We start from the raw sequence: 22,725 nt of genomic DNA on the forward strand, positions 1-22,725 counted from the left end.
CAAACTTGTTTTTTCTTTCAACTTATTGACTCAACTTGAACCAAAACATAACATGGGAAAACCAACCAGTTGTTTTGGGGAAATAAAGAGATTATTTAAATTGTTGAAGAAATGGTAGAAATTTTAGGCATTAGTTGGGTCTTTTTTTAGAACATCTGAATATTTAAATTTTTTTTTAAGGAAGAAGATGAAGATATGGGGAAAAAATTGGAAATTTCAATTACTTTCATTTTATTTTTACTTCGATGGTTAAGAAAATTATAAATTGAGGATATTGATGTACAACGATTTTTTCAAAACCAAGGTATCTAACAAAATGCAGTTGTATTTCTCCCATATAGTCATAGGTTCAAGTCCCCATGATATCTGTGCGTGTGAGTTTCCCCCCTCCTTCTTAACTTTGGTATAATAAAAATTTACAATTATATTATATTTTCATGAATTAATTAATATAGTGCTACCGGCCAAAATAAATAATATATCGGTTCCTTTGGCCAACGGAATTCGTTGACAGAAATTAATATATTGTTGAGAAAACAACTTTATAGCCCATTTGACTCATATATATCTAGGTTTAAAGAATATTATCATTATTTTTAATATATATAAAAAAAAAACTTGGTGGGTTGAGAAGAAGCAATTAATTATCATTCTGGCTTTAGAAAAATGAATATCTTCAATTTTTTAAAATAAAAGGGATGTAGCGATAGTTTAAACTACAAAGAATGGAGATTTCTCACACACATACACAACTATGATGTCGTGGGAATTTGAACTTGAGACCTCTGGTCTAACAAGTCAAGTCTCTTTTTCACTGGGCAATACCCCGTTGGCATTTTTTTCTTCAATTTTAAGAGATAAAATTGAACACAAAAAATACATTTTAGTGTATGTTTTTTTGTTTGTGTGGATACACATGTTAGTGCTTTCTTATGTAAATAAAAAGACATAGAAAATTTGGAAGGATGTGATAGGAAACTAATGGAATGGAATAGACACAAAGATTCTTAGATTACAAGCATCCGACAAAAACTAATGGAGATGCGAGAAATTGGAGCCGGATCCAATCCAAACTTTCTTTAATAAATATATTAAAACAGAGAAAATTGAACTTGGTGGAGCAGCTTCAAGAGAATACTAGAATTGGGATAGATTCTTCAATTCTATGGACTAAAGAAAAGAGATGGGAATCTAATGGCTGTAAAAGCCTGTCTTTTTTTTCCTTGAAAAGGGCATCTTCTTCTCTCTTCCTCCTCCCTCCTCCTGCCAACATTAACATATATATTTGTTCCCTACTGAAATCTCTGGCGATATCGAAGTTGGCCCCAACATTTTTCACAAGATTCCTCATCTCTAAGTTTTTAGCCACCTTTGCTGAATTGATGGGTCCATAAACATCACCCAATCACATGTTGTATAGTCGCTTAATAATTGCTCTGGATTTTGTTGGTTTTCTAAGTGTCATTAATCAATTGATGCAAATCGGAATCTATAGATTTATTTTGAATTTTTAGCTTTTAATCTTTATAAGAAAATGAGGAGAGCTTAATGTTCATCATGTACTCGACTAGTTTTTGGTTTAACGGTAGTTATCTTTACTTGGTTTCGATCGATTTGAAATATTTTCCTAATTCACACTTTAGGTAGGGATTAATCCTATTCAAACACGCCAAATGACTTGTGAACCTTCAAGGGAAGATGACCTAAATTTTGGGTTTTGGAATCCAGAAAAAGGTACAGAAGAAACAAATTTGGTGATCCACCAAGCCGAACCCTAAGGTTTGAAAGTGGGGTGGATTCCTTTGAAATTGGGGAAGAAAAAAAAGCCAACCACTACCCAATAGCATAGAAAGCCCTGCCAATGGTAAACAAACAACTACTATTTTTTTTAATTTATTTTTTCTACAAATTATTAAATAATAAATAGCTGTGAAGGACTGAAGATCATAAAATATTGTACATCTGTAGGAATCTCAATGGACATAGACTGGCTATAACATGAAAATTCCACTTTGGTGGCCCTTCTGTTCCCATTAAAGAAATAACACCACTTTGACCTACAAGCCAGGGCTACAAAAAGTGGGTTATAATTAGGGCAAAATTATATTCTCCATTTGACTGAGAATGGAGATTGGATTTGGAGGGTTGAGATCCATGCTCAACAACAAAATTATAAAAGAGATGTAAAGCTATTTCAATATAATTCACTTTGAAAGAAGAACAACTTTTAGGTTGTGAGATTGACCATTTCAAGACACTTTACCATATTATTTTACTCTATTTTTACCTGCCATTTCAGAAATGTTTCACACAAAAAAAAAAAAAAAAAAAAAAAGAGAGACCAAATTCTAGAGCATCTGTTGGGTTCAAAGTTGGTGATGAGGCCTCAAATTGGTGGTTGGATGCTTTTAGGGTTATGGCTTAGACTACCTATTGACCATTTCTTTTCACCTTTCCTTCATGAGGGGTTGCTTTAAGATAATTGACCCTAAGCATGTGGGGACATTGAGCAAAATGAAGATCAATTTCTTTATCTGATTCTCTAGCATATATATCTTGTTGCTTTGAAAAATAAAAGAGGCATTCATTCATGTGAGCTAAATTGGTCATTAAATTATAGCATTTGGATTGCAAGTTGTTTGCTTTAAAACACTTGGGCACGATTAGATCATGGTGTTTGAATGTTGCATGTGAGTGTTGGCTGTTCAACCTCTTTTTCCTTCATGAGCATCCTCCTTATATAGTGTTCAGGGGCAGGGCTTTTTCCACATTTTTCTACATTTAAAAATGACACAATATTGAATTTGAAGTGTGGGAGGATATAAGATAAGAGTTTGAATAGTATGTCGATCTTCATGGGGCGACCTAAAATAAACTACATGACCGAAAGGCAAACATCTGGCTCCAACACAAGTGTTTCTTTTTTATGTTTATACTTTCATTTTGCCAAATTATGTTAATGTATTGTATTAGAATTTTGAAAAATGTTTAGCTCTATTCACATGTAAGGATGCATGCCTCCATACACAATAGAATATAATGGACTCATACACCTATAATGAGGCTACACGATTACCACATTTAACTAGGTATTGAACTCATCACAAATATATATCATTATTGACATCCATGTCAGTTGAACTTGAAATCTCTTCTAATCAAACGGAGGCAAACACTATTACACCAAATTTGTTTAATGTATCTTCATATTAATCTCATAATGCTAAACCACCACTGGAAAGCACAAAATATACCTATTTAAGATTTGCTTGGCCAACGGGTCGAGTAGAAAAGGATCTTGACTTACAAACCAATAGTCATAGGTTCGAACCCTCATAATACCGTGTTAGCGTGTATATGAGAAACCCCCTTCCCCTTGTAGTCTAGATTATCGCTTATATTAAATACCTTTTTGGATATTAGGTTTTACACAAAAATTCAATTTAGTTGCTGAGAAATTTTTTTTTTGCCAAATTGGTCATTGTGTTTCCCAAAGTTTACAATTTATAGGCATTCCGCTATCTTTCGTCAAGTACAGTTTTTATTTTATTTTTATAGGAAACACGTTTAGTCTTCCTCTAACTCAATGAGTTATGGTATATTGTGTTATTAGGGTTTAAGAAATTGGGAGAAATCTTGTGCTGAAATCGAAATCGCGACTTCGGATGGGAAGGAGACGTAATCACGATGATAGAGCACCAAAATATATTTGTAAGTTGTTGATTTCATTTTAATTTGGTTTTGCTTTTTTATTTTCCTTATACCCCACAATTCAATTTCAACACAAGATTTTCCAAAATTTGTTTGAACCCTAATTGTAAAACGTACCGTAACTTGTTGAGTTAAAGGAAGAAGACTAAAGGTGCTTCCTAAAATAATAAAAATAAAAACTGCACTTAACCGAAACATAACAAGATGTCTATAAATTGTAAACTTTGAGAAACACAATAACCAATTTGGTTTTAAAAAATTTCCCAATGATCAAATTGAATTTTCGTGTAAAACTGAGTGACCAAAAAAGTAGTTAACCCAAAAATAAATAAAAATTTGCTTGTAATCTGATAATTATATGAAACAATAAAAACAAATCCAAAATCCAAATACTCATTAATAAATATCTGAAATTTGAATGCAACATGACATACCTTATTTGGTTCATACATACTCATCCAATACAAGGGAAAAATAGTTTCCACTTCTTCAAAGAATATGAATATTATTATTCTTCTACCACCGTCACTATCTTTATTTATTTTGTCAAAATACTATATAGCAAGAAATTGATACGAGTATTTACTATTTACTATTTACTATTTATTAGAGAGAAACAAAGTAGACTTTCGATGCCCGAGCTAACTCACTCAGAAGAGAAAAAAGCCCGAGTTAACTCGGGAAGACAGAAGGGTAGATAAAAGACGCGACGCCACGAAAGAGACTTTCTTAAAAACCCGTCCAAACTGGGCGATGCTTTCTCTCCCTCAAGAGAAACTTCTCTTCTTCTTCTTCCTCTCTCTCGACTTAATATTCCTTTTTCGATTTTTATTTTCCTTTTTAATTTTCCCACTTTTTCTCTGCCCCCAAACACCCTACTCACTGTATTATTTATAACATTGTCTATATAAATAGATCCTCACTATTTCTGATTCTCGGTTTTCACCTCTCTGTTTCTCTCTCTCTCTCTCTCTATCTCTCTGGTCAATCACACACAAACACAAAGCAACAAAGCGATTGCAAACAGAAACCAAAATACCTGAAGGATCCAAATCTTCAAAAATCTCAAATGGGTTCGGTTCCTCCTGAACTGAGCTTGGATTTTAGACCCACTTTTGTGCCTAAAACGATCAGTGATTTCCTCAAGGAGGTTTCAATGATCGGTAGTGTATCCGAGAGGTTGTCCAAGCTTGACGATTTTGTTAAGCGATTGGAGGAAGAGATGAGGAAGATCGACGCCTTCAAGCGCGAGCTTCCTCTTTGCATGTTTCTCTTGAATGATGGTTGGTTTTTGTTTTTTCATTCCACTAAAACATTAAAACTTCGATTTTTAAGTACATATTTTCCTTTTTAACTTTTTTTTTTTGGGGAAAAGAGGAACCAATTCTGGAGATGGGGTTTTGGATTTTTTATGGTTTTGATTGATGGGTATTCAGTAAATGATTAAATTAGTTCGATTTGAGAATTGGGGTTTTTGGTGTTTGTTGGTTTTGGTTAATGGGTTTTTTTGTGTGGTCGAAATGGTTAATGGGTTTTTTTGTGTGGTCGAAATGGTTAATGGGTTTCAAGTTTTGAAGATATTGATCAATGGGTTTTTGTTTCGTTCTAACTCTTTTTCTGGGTTTGCTTTCTTCATATTGATTGCAGCGATTCTAGCTCTGAAGGAAGATGCAGTGCAATGTGCGGCACTAAATGTTCAACCAGTGTTGGAAGAATTCATACCATTGAAGAAAGATTGTGAAAAAAACAATGGAGGAACCAATAACAATAAGAAAGAAAAAGACTGTAGGGATAAGAAGAATTGGATGAGCTCTGTCCAGCTTTGGAACACTGATAATTATCAACATCCCTCTAGTGATTTCCCATATGATCGAAAGCAAGTTTCTGAAATTGATTCTAAGGTAAACAAACAAAACATCAAAAAATTTGAATAAAACTAAACAAAGCATTGAACTTTATCTTCTAACTGAGACAATAAACTATGGCAGAGAAATGAGGCAGAAAATGGGTTAGCAAATGAGGATCCCTTCCAGACATGTAGAAATAGGACTGCTGGAAGAGCATTTATGCCATTCAAGACATACCCTGCTTTCTCTGTCACGGCGGCTAGGAAGGAAGATAAGGAGGAATTGCCAGTTCATGGGCTGTCGTTGCTTACTCCAGGAATCAAGAATCCAAAGGAAGAATCAGCTTCCAGTGGTTCAAGATCCACTTGTGGCAGGGCAGTCTCCTTCTCTACTGCCAATGCTCAATCCAATATGCGGACTCCACCGCAGCAGCCAACTAGCCGGAAACAGAGAAGGTGCTGGTCGCCGGAGTTGCATCGGAGATTCGTCAATGCCTTGCAGCAACTTGGAGGTTCACAAGGTTAGATAACTTTTTTTTCTGGTCAACTGTTAGATATTGAATCTGAAATTCAGGTTCTAATGTAAATTAACATGTATGTCTTAATTTCGTGATTGTGAGAGTCTAGATTCTAAAACTTAAATTGGAGTTAGTTCCCAAATTTGTTTTTGTTTGCTCATTATTTTGGTTTCATGGATTTGATTCTTTAGAGTTCACAATGGAAATGTGGATTATTAAATGTTTGAATCTGGAAAAGGTGCAAGTATTGTCATTTTCCTTCTATGGCTAGGCTACTTTAATTTTCAATGGTTGAACTCCAGAATATCTTGTGCTATTATTCAAACATATGTATAAGGATATTAGTATGAATCTGGCAAGTGACAGAATATTTGTTGCATAACAGATATTTATACTCTCTTTATTTTCCCCCACCATATATAGTGTCTAACTTGAACTTTTTGGATCTTTTGCAGTGGCCACTCCAAAGCAAATTAGAGAACTCATGCAGGTTGATGGCTTGACCAATGACGAAGTGAAGAGTCATTTGCAGGTCGGTTCTAAGTTTCCCTTTCCTTGCTTCTGTTTGATTATGCAAAAAAATTTCAAAGTAACAAAGGAGAAGGCATTGTGGAAGTCTTCGTCCTTAGAAAGAATGAGATTGGACTTTCAAACATTTTTATTACTTTTGACATTGAATGTTGATGTTGAAAATTGAGCGAATTTTCTTGTCAATGCAGAAATACCGACTTCACACAAGAAGAGTTCCAGCTGCCACTGCAGCCCCAGACAATCAATCTGTAGTTGTTTTGGGGGGCTTGTGGATGTCCCAAGATCAATATGCTGATTCTTCAAAAGCTAGTAGTTCCCAATCTGGCTCACCCCAAGGTCCCCTCCATTTAACTGGAACTGGTGGAGATGATGAAGATGATGAAGATGCAAAATCTGAAAGTTATAGCTGGAAAGGTCACATTCAAAAATCTGGAAAAAATGATGTATAGAGTTTATCCACCATCAATTTTGCAGATATATTTATACATGGGAGGAGCCAATGAATATAAAGAAAAATATAATTACATTATACATAAAAGGAGAAGGATCTTGAGAGACAGACAGAGCGGCTATGAAATTTTGCAGGATTAGTTTCCCTTCCCCTATGTCTTGAGTATGAGTTTTATTGTCTCAAAATTGGTATAAGAATTTTTTGGTTAGGTCCTCATGTCCATGGAAGAAACAAGGCCATTTTTCCTACATCAAGCTCATAGTTCCATGGAAGTTTTATTGTTTTAGATTTGAAGTCTTTCAGATGGGTTCTTGAGCATTTCAGGTGGTGGAACAATTCAATCATGATCTCATCTTAAATGGACCCTGAGGGATCTGTCTCTCTCAATCTGTTGAAAACTGACCCTGCAGCTTCGGCCCTTTTTAATTCTCAGACTGAAGAGAGCTCCTTTGTCTAAATTATCTTCAGAGGAATGATGGAAGTATTGGTCAAACTATGAAATCCAAGGCGCAGATGAAATGTTTGAAATCCAACAGCAAACATCAATTGAACATTTCAACTGATGAAAAAAAAAATGTCAAAATTCTATGCTTTATGATTGTTAAAAACTAGGCACTCGAACCATCTTGTTTTCAGTTTTGCCTAATTGTTGTCTGTATTGTTTCTTTTTGGTCAAAATTGCTGAAGACTTCCATTAATCCAAATAGAATAAAAAAGTTGTGCAGAATGGTTTGCGTTTTTTCTTCTTGTTTTCACCCTGGATTGGACAACTCCAGATACCAAACCTTTAGGACTTAGCAGAACCGCATATCAGCTTTTATCAGGAGAATAAGGTGGAACCCTCTAACAGTTAACATATTCTAATGTCCTTGGAGGTATGCCTTCCTAAGTAGATGACAACTTCGGTATTTTCAAGATTACTATTGTACTCTTTTGGTCCATGGCATTTTGAACTATGCTTCTGCTTGACATTCCTAAGCTCAAATGAGATGATAATTAATTACTCCATCATATTATTTGAAAAATATTGGTTATAGTAATAAAAAAAATTGTTTTGCATTAATGAAATTGAGTCTTCAATTCAATCCCATTCTGCCTATATTTCTATTGTTTAAGTTATCTTTAATTTGCTTCTAGCCCAGTGGAAAAAGGGCATTGATTTGCATACTAGAGGTCTTAGGTTTGAATCTCCATGACATCATAGTTGTGTGTGTGTGTAAGAAATCTCTCACCCTTATAGTTTAGACTATCGCTTATACTTAGAAAATAAGTTATCTTTAACTCTTGTAGCTAGTGCAACCTCTGTTTTGTCAAGACTAGTAGTGTGCGATTCGGTCCTCCATGACACTGTGCTGTGTGTGTGTGTGTTTGAGAATAATATGATGGACTGAGTCCAATTTACATAAGCATTTGAACATGATTTTGTGAACAATTCTCTAAAATAAAGCCATCAATGCATTTACTAGGACAGGAGATAAACATGCTTGAAAGAGAGCAATGATTAATTTCAATGCCTTGGCTACCAATAATAATAAAAAATAAGTGTCAATGTTCAATTTGGTGGATGGCAGATTGGCAGTGTTTTAGCTGTATTGAACAAGATGAAAGGACAAGATCCGGACTTATCTCCTCTATTTTCTTGTCATTATCTTCAATCCCTCTGAGAACTGATGGTTTCTTATTTTATGAAAAGTAGACAATGAATGAGTTGACATTATTCTCCCAAATTCAGGCCACCTAATAAGTATCAGTTTGAGTTCTTAATTAAGAGATTTTAACTGTTGTAGGGTAAAGCAAAAAAATCCAACCAAAAACGATTATGACATTTGTCCTAATTGCAGACACAAAAATGGTAAACTCAGAAATGATGAAGGGCTCAAATATGCAGAAGGCCAAATCAATGAAACTCATGAGCCAACCTAGCCTTTCCTTTTCCAGCAATTCTGTTTCAGCTACTCAAGACCATTAATCTCTTGGACTCAAAAAAACCTCTATCTTTTGCTTTTTTTCTTCCCTGGAATGATATGATAATGAATTAAACAAATATATGATAAGTATTCCAAAAGATATGATAATTTGGTCAATTTCTTTAGATTCGAACTCTCATTGCACCTTGACAGTGTATGTGTGAAAAAACTCATCTCTCCTTCCTAACCGTGTAAAAAAAAGGCCTCTTTATTTGAATTATACTAAATCCTGCTGATTCTATCTTTTATACCTAACCCTGTCATATCCCACTTTATGGAAAGCATAATCAGTTGGTATGTTTATCTGAGCTGCATGACAAAACAGTCTCTCTCACAAGCAAAATAATAGAGAGAATCTTATAGACAAGATTATAATGAAGGGAGCCCATATTGAGGGCCCATTTTGTGGATGGTATAAATGGTTTGTTTGGTGACAGAAGTGAATGAAAATGATGGAGGGTTCTAATTAATTTCTCTTGCTAAACAAAGGGTTTATTTTATTCTTTTGGTTTTGAGTAAGCTGATCAGATTTCAAACCCAATAGTTATTCTCTTTCCTCTATTGGTAGAATGGAGATAGAATATGAGAAGCAGCTACACACATTTGAGAAAGTCACATGGCAGCAGAAGTAAAATATAAGTGCTTGGCCCACACCAACAGCATTCTCATTAAAGATTCCTTCAAGGACCAGCCATAGATAATGATCCCTGCTGATAGGGATGACATAATTTGGAATAATTGACATGGAAAACACATTCAATTGGGCAATTACAGATAGGGTTTTGGAAATTTGGTACAAAGGCCAAGCAACTAACTATTTCCAGGACTTTTCAAGGTCCTAAATTCTATCTGAGATTCCCATGTGTTGCATACACCCAAAGGAAACTGTGTTTGATCATTCTTGTTGACAAGATTTGTGCTCTACCATGACAGATTTGGCAGATTTGGCAACTCGACATATCAGTTGTGAGTTGCTCAGTTTTTCTATGATTCAGGTCTTTCAGAACCAAATTCACCATCCATAAAATAAGAAAAGTGCCTTAAACAATGCATATTTGAGATTCTCTGACAGTTGTTTGTATCTGATTCTCAATTTACCCCATGATTGGTTTATTCTTATGATGTGGCAATGTTTTATTTGCTGCAAATACTCAAAGTCCATAACGGGTTTAGAAAGAAAATAAATAAAACGACAATGTATCAGTTGGTGTAATAAGTTGGTGTCTTTAACATTACTCATTTATTAAAAAAAACAAAAAAACAAAAAAAATTGATGTCAAAGTTTATGACTGGATTAGCCAAGAAGGGATTAGAACTTATTTAGCTGCCGCTACTAAGTATGATGAGATTTAAAATTTGGAATTTATAGGACAGGTTTTGTTTGGGGTCAAGTGCCCAAGGAACCATGCCCAAGATCTAAGGTATGAGATCCATGTTTCAGGGCTCTTAGGATAAATTAGGGTTTAAATTTCTGATTTTGGATTCAAAGCCTAAGTTTTGGGTCAGTATAATTTTGAAATGTTAACTTATGTTCTAAATTTATAAGTTTTATCTTTTTTTTTTAAAATCAAGAGTATATATAAACTTCATTAAGGCAATCAAACAGATACAATTGATAGAACCTTAGGTACTACAATTGATATTGAGTGAGGAAGAATCAAATACATAACCTCTAGCCAACGAAGTCTAGCCTAGTGAAAAAAGACATTGACTTGCAAATAAGAAGTCTCAGGTTCGAATCACTATGACATCTTGGTTGTGTGTGTGCGAGAACCCCCCCCCCCCTTCTCACCTGTAGTTTAGACTATTGCTTGTACTTGAAAACACATAACCTCTAATGCAAGGATTGATACTCCTGAGAGATTCTCCAATAAGTCTCTAAGTTAAGAATTTGTTATATATTTCTAATTTTGGTCATCAAATTGCATTCAGTAGATGTGTTGGTAGATTTAATACGCAACATACATGTAATCTAATGGTCAAGATTAGAAATATGTAATAAATCATTAATATAAAATACTTATTGGAGAATCTCCTTGATACTCTTAAAGCTTGTTTGGGACTGGTTCTTTAGAAAGTATTTTTGCTCATAAGCGCTTCTAACAAAAGCTTTTTCATTATAAAAATCTTGAATTTTCATTAAAAAAATCATAGTGCTTATTGGAAAAGCATGTGGGAGTGCTTCATGAAGAAGCACATAACAAGTGCTTTTCCATAAAAGTGCTTCTAAAATGTTATGTTAAACGCTATTAAAAAGTCTTTTAGTTAATAAAAAGTGCTTACAATCCTTCCAAAAGTACTCTCAAACAAGTTCCTTAGTCACCTAAATTATAAGTCCGTTACTCATAATTTTATCTCAACTCGAGAGACAATGTAATTTATCAACAAATAAATAGGAAGTATATTGACTATTTCATCACGGACTTGTCTTCTTCACACAGTAGTGGAAAAACTGATGTTCTTCCTTAGAAATGGACCAAATGGAAAGTTGAAGTCATAAATTATGTTCTTTCAACATCTCATCGGCCTAAATGGCTGGCCCTCTGTTGATCCGTAATAAGGCTTTCCTCAACTTTGTGCTTTTGAATTTATATTGGGCTAAAAAAATCTATTGGGCCATATCTCAAGTGGGTGAAGCAGCAATAATAGAGAGCATATAAATAGATAATCTAACAATTTTTTTATTTTATACAAATAATATTCTATTTTAATATAATCTAAATTATGGAGAAAAAAAAAGAGTGCAGAGTGGGGAGCATATCCGTACTAGTCAACTTGACTAAATCCATATCTATAATCGAACATTTTTTAAATACACTATTTTTTTGAATGGGGACTAGTAACCCAAAAAGCTAAATTACACTTTTTAATCCATGTAGTTTGTGTTATTTTTCACTCATCTTTAGTATCACAAAGACATCTTTAGTCATCTCTCTTCATTATTAATCATGCACATTTGATAAATAAAAATGTCTCATCTAAAACTTATCCATTAATGATGCATTCATTGTTTTAGAACTGAAGACAGTTTTTTTACATGATTAAAAATAAGTGCTGCTATTTCCACGTACCTGTTTTATTTCATCACTCACCTTATCTTCAAAATTTAAAAGACAAATTTACCTTTTATAAAATGACTTCTAAAAACTTAAGGAAACATGTTAAAACTCACTAGCCTCTTCACACGCGTTTACGTGCCTATGAGAGGCTATTTTTTTAAAAAAAAATTATTTTGTTTTAGAATTAAAAAAGATAATGAATAGTTGTGTTCCATTAAAATAGGATCCATTATCTGATTTTCTTTTAATTTTAACTTTTTTTAATATGAAAAAGTGTAAATTTACCATATTATCCTCATTTAATTAATAATTTCAATTCCTAATGTTTGCATTAACCAAGGACATTTTCTAGTATTTTGAATGTTTTACCATTCTTTGTCTTTTGCTATAGATTTTTTTTATAAAAAGGATAAAAAAATACAAAAAAGATTAACCCCACCCCACCCACTGTCTTTTAACCTCCACCCACCCTCTCGAACCCTCCTCCTCCTCCTCTATTTCTTAACTCAGACCCCTAGCCCCAGATTTCTGTAGTCACCCCACAGTGGAAAGATATGGGTATTTTAGGAATAATGGTGGGTAGAAAGATAGGGTTGTGTTTTTTCAAATTTATATGGTGGGTGGAAACTAAGGTGAGTGGAAAAATAGGATGGGGGTAGAAATAGCAACACTCTTAAAAATAAAAAAAGTAACAAAAAAAATATTAATAATTTAATTAATATTCTACATTGAGTTTATCAATTTATTTATAACAAAATTATCAATTGGAAGTTAATTTTCTTTCAACTTTATGCACACAATACTTTTGTGTGTGTCAGTGTGTCACCACGCTAGAATTGTCTTCCTTTTTATCTTTTTGAAAAGAAAAAAATGGGGAGAGAGAGAGAGAGAGAGAGAGAGGTTGTTAGAAGTGCACTCTCGCTATCTCCCAAAATGGTCACATGAATCATAAATGTAATTGTATGACCAAATTTGTAGGACTAGTTGAGAGAGAAAAAGAGGACACTTGGGCAAAAAGGAAACCTCAAAATAACCAGTCAAACCCTCAAGCAACGGTCATGTGTAAGAAAAATCAGTCCCTACAAATCCCAGATTGAAATACGGATGCCCCAATATCTGGGCGCCAAACAAGGCTTCAATATCAAATTACAGTTACTAAACTTGCAGACAATAATCAGAAAAAACCTTAACACTCAAAAAAAATCAGAAACACATAGAGAGAGTGGGTAGATAGAGAGAGAGAGAGAGAGAGAATAGAAGAAGAGCAAAAAGGAAAAAAAAAAAAAAAAATGGCACAACCACAACCACCTGGGGAGAAAACCCAAGATGCCCCAGAAATGGAAGTGAAAGAAAACCCAATAAGCCCATCCTTCAAATTCAATGCACAAGCACCTGAATTTGTGCCAAGATCACATACCCAGATGCCCATTTCTGGTTATTTTTATCCCTGCTTTCACTTTCTTGGTGAGTCTGCTTCCCCTGATTGGTTTTACATTGGGGACCAGGAGTTGCCTCCTTATTTGATATCCAATAATCCCAACATCCCTCTTGCCAATCGATCCAAGAATGCACTCCCAGATGATCTTCAGCAGAAGATCATCAAACAGGTATTCTATGAATGTTCATCCTTTATAGTTTATGTGTTAATGCCTCTATTGTTTCCTGTGATTATATTCTTTGGATGATTTCTGTGTTTAAATTTCCTACCTTTCATGCATTTATATTTGGGTTTTGTCTCATCTTAATGTCTATGTATTTTTTTTTCTTTGCAAATATCATTGTTCCTGTTGAGCTCCTTGAAATTGACTACATTTGTGTATTGGTTTTTATTTATATTCTTTTAGACTATATTGTTAAACTATGTACCTGCAAGATCTGTTTTTTATTTGGAAGATAAATTATATGTCAGGATTTGGATCATGTTGGGCAAAGTGGTATCATCCTTTTAGGTCCTTCACTTATTCCCATCCCTCCATGGCTTTTGCAAGTCAGATTATATTGATTCAGATTCACACACCTGCTATCTGAAGAACTTATTGTTAACTTGATATACATTGTCGGCCAATTTTTCTAACCGTTTAAGTTTTCGAGGTCTAGTGAATGTCTAATATGGTCGGAGCTCTAATTGCCAGAGGTTGGGTTCAAACCTTCCAACCCAAATTCCCCGGTTTCCCCTCTACATCGCACCTTCGTTTCTTAATGAAATTCGGTAGTAGGATCTTCATAAATAATATGGACCTTATCCAATTTCAGATGAGAAACAATTCCAGGATTGCCAGGCAGGAGATTTACCCCAGAAGTCATTGAAAGCTTTTGTCCCATAAGGGAACCCATCTCTAAATGTTGATAACAATGAGAAATCTCTCTACAAGTGATAAATCATCTTGTTTCCTTTTCATGTTATAATTCTGTAATATGCATGAGATGTTAAGGCATTCTACATATTGGTTGCCTGTCATCCTTATTGATGCTGGTCATTAAACAATTAGGACTGAACTATGACAGCACCTCCTGAATCTAAGGACTATTTCTGCATAAAACAGGTGGAGTACCAGTTCAGCGACATGAGTCTGCTGGCAAATGAATCTTTAGTGAAACATATAAGTAAAGATCCCGAAGGCTATGGTAAGCATTTTCAAAGTTTAATTTATACAGATTAAGTAAATTTTTTGGTATGCTTTTCGATTCACGCATGATTTTTTATGTAAAACAGTTCCAATATCTGTTGTTGCTTCCACCAAAAAAATGAAGTCACTTATTAGTAACAACCACATGCTTGCACAAGCACTCCGGTCCTCTTCAAAGCTTGTAAGTTGTCTGATAGAATTCTGATCAGTTATTTTCCTTTTCTTTTCTTGTCTGAATAATATTTCTCATTTGGTCTTCAAGCTTTCATTATTGTTCTTGAATAATGTTATTAAAGGTTGTAAATGAAGATGGCAAGAAGGTTAGACGTAAGTACCCTTTCACTGAAAAAGACAAAGAGGAATTGCAGGTAAAAACAGATTCTTCCTAAACCACATGGATGTAAATAGCTTCATGAATCATTTTATGTTGTGTCTTCTTTCTCTCCTTCTTGCAGTCGCGTACTGTTGTGGCAGAGAATTTGCCTGAAGATCACTCTCATCAAAACCTAGAGAAGATATTTAGTGTGGTTGGAAGGTTGGATTTTTGCACTGAGCTTATTATTTCACTTCCTTTTCTTTTGTGTTATCATACGTTTTAAGAGAATCATCACTGCATATTTATATTTGCTGTCAAGAACAGTGTGAAAACCATCCGAATATGCCATCCCCATGAATCTAATTCTTCCCGGTCCAAAGGCGATTTCATTATCAGCAACAAGGTAAAAGATTAAATTGAACCATTTTTTTAATCTAATAGTCAGACATATAATTCCGAAGGAACTTATTGTATAAGTTTTCTTTTATTCTTAAATTTCTTCTCTATTTTATGAAGCTTCATGCACTTGTGGAGTATGAGACAACAGATATAGCAGAGAGAGCGGTACGTTGATTGCTGTTATAACTTCAGAGTTACACCATTGGTTTTCTTAACATTTTTTCGTGCTACAGGTTGATAAGTTGAGTGATGAAAGGAACTGGAGAAAAGGGCTCCGAGTAAGGTTGCTGCTTAGACGCTCGGTATGTCTATATAAAACTTCTATATCTTTAACCTCCAATTGTTTGACATAGCCTCATTACTTCTGATGTAATTTAATTTACAGCCAAAATCTGTTTTGAAGAACCGAAAGTCTGATTTCGATGGCATTTTAGAGGATGAAGAGCCACAATATGACTGTGCAGAAGAAACTTCTCAGCCAAGCAACCCTGAATTGGTTACCGATAGTCCTAATGTGAGTCTTTCCTTGCATACCAATCATAGTATCATGCCATTACATCACCATAGCACTGTCTTTTTACAGCATGTAGATCCCTCAGATGGACTGAGAATAGTTACCAAATGTCAGTTGTACAAAGTAGATTGCATGCTATGTTTACAATGAAGCAATGCTGCATGTGTCACAAATAGTTTTATCAATTTCAAATAAGATGTTGATCTCACATGAGAATATGTTTGGGTAGGAAGAAAATTTGGCGGCATCCAAGAAAGGATGGGCTTGGGGGCGTGGTAAGGCCCGAGGGCGTGGCCAGGGACAGAGTGGCCGCGGCCTGATTGCTCCATCTCCACAGTCAAGCAATACCATCCAGTGTGAAGCACCTGCAAAACAGAATGCCAAGGGCCCAAGAATGCCAGATGGGACTAGGGGCTTCACCATGGGAAGAGGCAAGCCCGTAAGCGCCATCAATTCGCTTTAGGAGTGATTGGTGGTGCCCCATTTTTGTTGAAGAAGGTCTACTCAGTTATTGGTACATGCATGGCTCTGCCTTCCCTGAGGATTCTTGAGAAGAAGGGGGATTTTGGTTAAGTAGCCATAATTTGTGAAATGATTTTTATTGATTTAATTGAGATGTATAGTATGGTAAAAAAAAGTATGGGGATGTCATAGCTCTTGGCAGTGATCATAGTGATCACTTTTTTTGTTTTGCATTTTTTATAGAGGTACTTTGCATTTGGGATGGCATTCAGTTCTCTTTGTACAATTCTATTTGAATAATGAAGTTGATGGGCACATCTCCCTCTCTCTCTCTCTCTACTGCTTAACTTTTCATGGTTCCTTTATAATCACAATATCTAAAATATTTAAACACAACAATAGTCATAAGCACTTGCTCAATGGAGCACTTCATCAGCAGGATTTGGTTCAGGTGTGGAATTCATGGTGGTTTCTGGTTTGAGATATAACCAGCAAAATTTGAAACCATGGTAGGGTTCTTGTCAGAAATCGTTTTTCTTTAGAAGAAAGAAACAAATATTGAATCAAAAATCCTAATGAAGAATTTCAAATCGTAATCATTGGGCCCATACACAGAGCCTTATTATCTGAAAGCCGGAACAGTTCGTTTTCAGAAGGATAAACCCCGAAAAAAAGAAAAAAAAAGTTAGAAGAAGTGGCCCATGCAGGTCTCGAACCTGCGACCTTCGCGTTATTAGCACGACGCTCTAACCAGCTGAGCTAATAGGCCTTGTTGATGGAAACACCTTCCAAACACAATATAACCGTAACTTTCACATATTTATTTATTTTATATAAGAGACAACAGAAATTATTCTAATTTAGAGCGAGGGAATATGAAATTGGGTATGAGAGGAAGAACACGTTGCATTGACTAACTAGTCTAACCTAACATATGCAATTACAAGTGCTTTTGGTGAATCTTAGGATGAGTTTTTGATTGATGGCATTGTCCACCAAATGCCAATTGCCCATCTACAGTTTTGTAAAAACTTAATCTTGTGATGGGATTTCAGCATGAGTGCTCCTTTTCAATTGGAGTGGATCCCAAAATGAAATACATGATTCCTAGCAATCATGTCAGGCAATGTGGTTAGTCATTTTCCATTTTTAAGCATCAGTTTTCCATATGCATCATTATAGTTCACTTCAATTGGCCACTACTTCATGTTCGCCAACTTATCTTTGTACCCTTTTTATGTTGTACATGATTTGGCCAAATCAACCTAAGAAGCAAGAACACAATGCTTTTTCCAGTTCAACAAGCCTTACATACATGGAATAGTTCTGTAATTATGCGTTCATCTTTTCTCTTTTTGTTCACTTTGCATCACCAAGGCTAAATCGTTACGAAAATTGCAACACCTTTTTTTCTTCTTCTTGTTTTTATAGAATTATATTAGAATTATATTACTTCATAACATAATTATATTTATAGGTTGGTTTACATCAGTATCTCAGTTCTCAGTTCTTTTAAAATTGAACCCAAGTTCATTGGATTTGAACCACCTCTCTGATAGGATATGCCATCAATGGAACTTGGAAGAGATAGGTTTTGTTAGGTCTCCAGTTTTTTTCTCTTACCTTACCACAAAGCAAAATGGGATGACATACGCCCACCCAGTCCAGTTCTTTTCTGAAGTTAATTCTATCAGAAGTGCAAATGTAGTGGCATGAATGCCATGCCAAGTGCTTTTTCAAATATTAACTATCAGAAAAAGTTGCAGACTTGCAGTTGTATAATGCAAAGTGCTTGGTGAAATATCTTTGGTTAGCCTTCACCTCAGCGACACTTGTACTTCCACTCTTTTGTATTTATATGATAAACATTAGGCATTTTTTGTGCAGGCCGCCCCTTATCTCTGCACGTTGACTTAAAGACTTAAACAATATATTCTCATGAATCTTTAATATGAGATCCCAGTCAGGTTTTGGAATTTGCTCCTACCACATGTATCTATTTAGGTTACTTAATTATGTTTTTCTCACCTCATGATCATGCTAAAATTTCAACCAGTCCATGCTGCTTCAGATATAGTGTCAGTAAACTTCTTTTTCTAAATTGCTATCCATTGCCCTGATTTGGAAACATTCTCAAACGACAAGCAATTGTGAAAAGCGCATGTGTTGAATTGAAACTAAAAGTTTACCAATTAAGAAATAGTTGAGAACAAATCTTCAATTTGCTTTGTCCAAAATCATCAGATTCATTCATCACTAGCAACTTATGTATAAAACGTTTTGAAGCAAGAGGTCACCAGTGCACTGAGTTTTTGGCTGTTTCTGTAGTGCTATTGATCATCTATGTTTTAACTTTTTAAGTTTGACATCTTGTTGCAGCAAAGACATTGTTCATGTTATTTCAACATTCCTTTTGCTTCAGAAAGAGAGCAGTTGAATGATGTGGAACTTTGCTTTGTTAGCATGGAAAAAAAAGAAGTAATAAAATAGTAAATGGATTATATCACAGGGAAAAAAAATACTCCAATATGATAATTTGGTTGCAGAGTTGGCCATTAGATTTTTCCAACTAGTGGCATTACCACTCTGAGTTTAACCAATGAAATCACTTTGAATTTTCAGTGTTTTCGCCTATAAATAACAGCAAAAGATCCCTTTAGATGTCATCATAATCAGAATTTCACAGCAAACCTTTTACATTGATCACCAGCTATGACTCACAAAATCATCTCCTACTTCACTTTTTCTTTATGTTTACTCTTGTCTTTGTCTCCCTTTGTTCATATGCATCCATTTGCTTATAGCCAGCTTGATTACAATTTCTACGACAGATCATGCCCCCGCTTATCAATGATTGTTAGGTACAATTTGTGGGCAGCAATCAGGAATGACACCAGGATGGCTGCATCCCTTCTTCGGATGCATTTTCACGATTGTATCGTCAATGTAACTGTTCTTTCTTAAACCTTTTCCACATCTTTATCTCCTTTGAAGAATGTTTTAAAGTAAAAATTTCTAATACTGAGTGCTAGACTGTTTACTAGTAGCTTTCTCCTCTACTTTTCACCCTTTTATTGGTTGCAAAAGAAGACCTAAGACAGCAGATATATTGGATTTACACATGTCTGCAATTCACATTTTCATACAGAGTTAGAAAACTTTAAAAGATATATTGGTTGCAAAGGAAAATAGGCATATACAGCTTCCCTCATTTTAGCTGAAATCCTTTGTTCTAAAACCAAACAAATAGCCTGAAGTTGGTCCTAAGCAACTTCAAGAAATCCTCATATCCTAAGCAAGAATATCATGGAAGTTACAACTTTCTTGTGACAATGTGAAACATGTACTTCCTAATAATTTATTCTGCAGAAGCCTTTACTAGAAACTCTGTGTTGACACAAGGTGTTATATCCAATGTTGTTGTTTTGTAGGGGTGTGACGGCTCAGTGCTTCTTGATGACACAGAAGACTTTAAGGGCGAGAAGAATGCATTGCCAAATCGTAAGTCACTTCGGGGTTTCGAAGTGATTGACAATATAAAGGCAGATGTTGAGAGATTTTGCCCATCGACTGTTTCGTGTGCTGATATTTTGACTCTTGCAGCAAGAGAAGCTGTTGGCCTGGTATACTTGACAGATTTCTATATATTATGGCCAAGTTACCAAATTGGTTGTTTCTCTTTGCAGTCTTTCTAGTCTCACTTTCATTTCATTATTCTGGTTTAGGCAGGAGGGCCTTTTTGGCCTGTTCCATTGGGCAGAAGAGATGGAACAACTGCAAGTGAGAAGGCAGTTACTGAACAACTACCATCACCTATTGAGCCTTTAGAGAATATCACTGCCAAGTTCACATCAAAGGGTCTTGACATAAAAGATGTTGTAGTCCTCTCAGGTTCTTGTTTTTCACTTTCTTCCCACCAAAACCATCCCCTTTTTTTTTTCTCTTCTCTTTTGGGTTTAGTCATTCTCCAAAGTTTTAAAGCCTAAAGTAATGATCCAAATATTCTTGACATGAACATATTTCTTGCTTTTGTTTCTTGAAGGTGGACATACTCTAGGATTTGCTCAATGCTTCACCTTCAAGAGAAGACTCTTCGACTTCAACGGCTCTGGCAAGCCTGACCCAACACTTGATTCTTCAGCCCTTACAAACTTGAGAAGCATATGTCCCAAAAAAGATTCAGCAAACAGCAATCTTGCTCCTCTTGATTCCACTAATCTCAGATTTGACAATGCCTATTACACAAACCTGGTTAGCAACACAGGTCTTCTAGAATCTGATCAGGCATTGGTAAAGGATCCAAATACTGCTGCAATGGTTAATTCTTATAGTGCAAACCCTTTTCTTTTCTCTAATGACTTTGCTGCATCAATGGTGAAGCTTGGTAATGTTGGAGTATTGACTGGGAAAGATGGGCAAATAAGGAAGAAATGTGGATCTGTGAACTAAACGAATGATTTGTAATATTAATGGCATTTCTCTCTATGAAAAAGTAGTGTAATCTAGTTGAAGTTGTTAATGGAACCATGAACATATGAATAACTAGTTTAATGTTCAAGTATTATTCTCTTGCCCTTTATGGGAAAACCAAAGCAGCACTGCACATTATAACTAATTGATATATAATGAATATATTAACTAATTTGAAGCATGACACATGAAAGGTAACATTGTTTAGGCAAATATCTGGAATGTTAAATTTTCAGGCTATAAATTTTAAACCACATAGTCATTTGTGAAACACAAACGAAGTTGGTTTATTGGGGTTTGCCAAAAGCTAGCTTTAATCGCTCAAATACGCATGTATTTTCAAATCGTTAGTAGGTGTGAGGTTCGCAATCACCCATAATTAATTATCAGTTATTCACGCGCATGTAGAGAGCTATTCTAGCTTCTCTCACTCACTGAGTCTGAACCCTTTTTATAACTAGTGTGTGACTAGTGAAGGTGGTGACCCGGTGTGAACTAAGCCTGATATCATCAGTAAACAGTACTTGTTGTTCACAGAATCACATTGGTTTCTAATTTCCACTTTCAAAATGGGGAGAGAGAGAGAGAGAGAGAGAGAGAGAGAGAGAGAGAGAGAGAGAGAGTTAATGAGTTCTAAACCAAACTGAAAATGCACATAGTTTGAAAAAAGAAGCCGACAAGGAGTGCTTGGATTCAAAAAAGGATATAGAGAAAAGCTGGTAGATGCCTGAGCCTAAGTTGTAACCTCTGTACGAGCACATTGAGATCTTTGTCCTTGTCTCTCCAATTTCCTCCAGTCCCCAATACCATCTTTTTATATATTTGAATCTGCCAAAAAAAATTTATTGTATATCATGAACCATCATCATCATCATCATCATCAACAACAGATCAGGGACATATTCTCTGCTTTCAGGCTAGATTCTATCTATGCTGACCTGACCCTTGGCCTCTCTGTGGCTCTCTATGTTTGCCACCTTTTTGGCTAAAAGGATTTTAGTGAGATTCATTTTGGGATTTGTTAATTGGATTAGACTCAATCTCACCAAATAAAAAAACCAAATGAAAGACCAACACATCAAATTATCAAGCAACCACCCTATTCGAGCTTGGGTTAATAGTAAAACTCATTGATTAAAAGACTAAATATTTTTTTGTCACTAGATTTTACATGAAATTTCAATTTGGTCAATGAGTAAAAAATTTAGCCATATTGATAACTGTATTAATCAAAGTTTACAATTTATAAACTTTTCGTTACATTGTTAGGTTAAATAACTTTTTGGTCATTGAGTTTTACACAAAATTTCAATTTGATCTCTGAGAAAAAAACAATTTAGCTCTTGATTAAATACCAAAACACATTTAGCCTACATTAACTATGATCTAGCTGGCTTCAATTGTTGGGCAATCAATCAATCCTTTCTCTAGAATAATTCTTTAATGTGCCAAAATAAAATTTTCATCACTAAGATGGTTAGGCCTTGCTTCTGTAACTTCCGAGTACATATAATTGGTGGAAAAGACAGAGAAAGGAAGAGAGACTTGTGGTCCAATTGGCTTAAAGTTTTTGACATAGTTTTTAACTTTTTGACACTTTTTTGACAGAAATCTTACACTTTTTGACAATCAAAAAAAGCAAACCTATTCCTTATATTAAAAAAAAGTGATTACCTTTTTTCTTTTTTCCAAAAAAAACAGAAAAAAGAAGAAGAAGCGAACCCATTGCAACATCCACAAACTTGGACTTGTTTGATAGGAAGGACAAGACTAGCAATCAAGGCATAATATTGATATTGTTGTCTAACTTGCAAGATGAATGGGGACTATTTATAAGTTTTAGTCATCAACGTC

At 34.9% G+C, this 22,725-nt stretch overlaps 3 protein-coding genes and 1 non-coding gene across 6 annotated transcripts; 3 read left to right on the forward strand and 1 right to left on the reverse strand.

Moving 5' to 3' along the window:
* Nucleotides 1-4,442: 4,442 nt before the first annotated feature.
* On the forward strand, nt 4,443-7,796 carry LOC117637455 (transcription factor HHO6-like). The gene is made up of 5 exons (XM_034372344.1): nt 4,443-4,994; nt 5,359-5,612; nt 5,700-6,078; nt 6,531-6,607; nt 6,795-7,796. Exons 1-5 carry the CDS (start codon nt 4,781-4,783, stop codon nt 7,053-7,055), a joined length of 1,185 nt encoding a protein of 394 aa, XP_034228235.1. The 5' UTR covers nt 4,443-4,780; the 3' UTR covers nt 7,056-7,796.
* Nucleotides 7,797-13,077: 5,281 nt separating this feature from the next.
* LOC117637406 (la-related protein 6C) lies at nt 13,078-16,715 on the forward strand. 2 transcript variants are annotated; one of them, XM_034372288.1, is made up of 10 exons: nt 13,078-13,690; nt 14,627-14,708; nt 14,797-14,891; nt 15,007-15,078; nt 15,166-15,245; nt 15,351-15,429; nt 15,543-15,590; nt 15,659-15,727; nt 15,829-15,939; nt 16,169-16,715. In XM_034372288.1, exons 1-10 carry the CDS (start codon nt 13,373-13,375, stop codon nt 16,400-16,402), a joined length of 1,188 nt encoding a protein of 395 aa, XP_034228179.1. In that variant the 5' UTR covers nt 13,078-13,372; the 3' UTR covers nt 16,403-16,715. The 2 variants fall into 2 exon arrangements, with proteins under 2 accessions (XP_034228179.1, XP_034228178.1); XM_034372287.1 differs by having other exon boundaries at nt 13,084-13,690; nt 15,811-15,939.
* A 381-nt stretch (nt 16,716-17,096) lies between these two features.
* TRNAI-AAU lies at nt 17,097-17,170 on the reverse strand. The gene has a single exon. It is a non-coding gene; the product is annotated as a tRNA-Ile (tRNA).
* Nucleotides 17,171-17,487: 317 nt separating this feature from the next.
* LOC117637894 (peroxidase 10) lies at nt 17,488-20,920 on the forward strand. 2 transcript variants are annotated; one of them, XM_034372945.1, is made up of 5 exons: nt 17,488-17,532; nt 19,233-19,347; nt 19,833-20,024; nt 20,127-20,292; nt 20,444-20,920. In XM_034372945.1, the coding sequence occupies exons 2-5, from the start codon at nt 19,252-19,254 to the stop codon at nt 20,848-20,850; spliced, it is 861 nt and encodes a 286-aa protein (XP_034228836.1). In that variant the 5' UTR covers nt 17,488-17,532; nt 19,233-19,251; the 3' UTR covers nt 20,851-20,920. The 2 variants fall into 2 exon arrangements, with proteins under 2 accessions (XP_034228836.1, XP_034228835.1); XM_034372944.1 differs by lacking the exon at nt 17,488-17,532 and having other exon boundaries at nt 18,959-19,347.
* Nucleotides 20,921-22,725: the final 1,805 nt, after the last annotated feature.

Source organism: Prunus dulcis, chromosome 8, assembly GCF_902201215.1.
Source record: "Prunus dulcis chromosome 8, ALMONDv2, whole genome shotgun sequence".
Classification (NCBI taxonomy): Eukaryota; Viridiplantae; Streptophyta; class Magnoliopsida; order Rosales; family Rosaceae; genus Prunus; species Prunus dulcis.

Excerpts from the sequence above, each read along its gene's own strand:
- LOC117637894 (XM_034372944.1), top strand. The coding sequence starts at position 19,114 with ATGACTCACAAAATCATCTCCTACTTCACTTTTTCTTTATGTTTACTC. Across the intron at positions 19,348-19,832 it reads TTCACGATTGTATCGTCAAT|GGGTGTGACGGCTCAGTGCT; the intron begins GTAACTGTTCTT and ends GTTGTTTTGTAG. Across the intron at positions 20,293-20,443 it reads AGATGTTGTAGTCCTCTCAG|GTGGACATACTCTAGGATTT; the intron begins GTTCTTGTTTTT and ends TGTTTCTTGAAG.
- LOC117637406 (XM_034372287.1), top strand. The coding sequence starts at position 13,373 with ATGGCACAACCACAACCACCTGGGGAGAAAACCCAAGATGCCCCAGAA. Across the intron at positions 15,079-15,165 it reads AAGACAAAGAGGAATTGCAG|TCGCGTACTGTTGTGGCAGA; the intron begins GTAAAAACAGAT and ends TCCTTCTTGCAG. Across the intron at positions 15,940-16,168 it reads TGGTTACCGATAGTCCTAAT|GAAGAAAATTTGGCGGCATC; the intron begins GTGAGTCTTTCC and ends ATGTTTGGGTAG.
- LOC117637455 (XM_034372344.1), top strand. The coding sequence starts at position 4,781 with ATGGGTTCGGTTCCTCCTGAACTGAGCTTGGATTTTAGACCCACTTTT. Across the intron at positions 6,079-6,530 it reads GCAACTTGGAGGTTCACAAG|TGGCCACTCCAAAGCAAATT; the intron begins GTTAGATAACTT and ends GATCTTTTGCAG. Across the intron at positions 6,608-6,794 it reads AAGTGAAGAGTCATTTGCAG|AAATACCGACTTCACACAAG; the intron begins GTCGGTTCTAAG and ends TTGTCAATGCAG.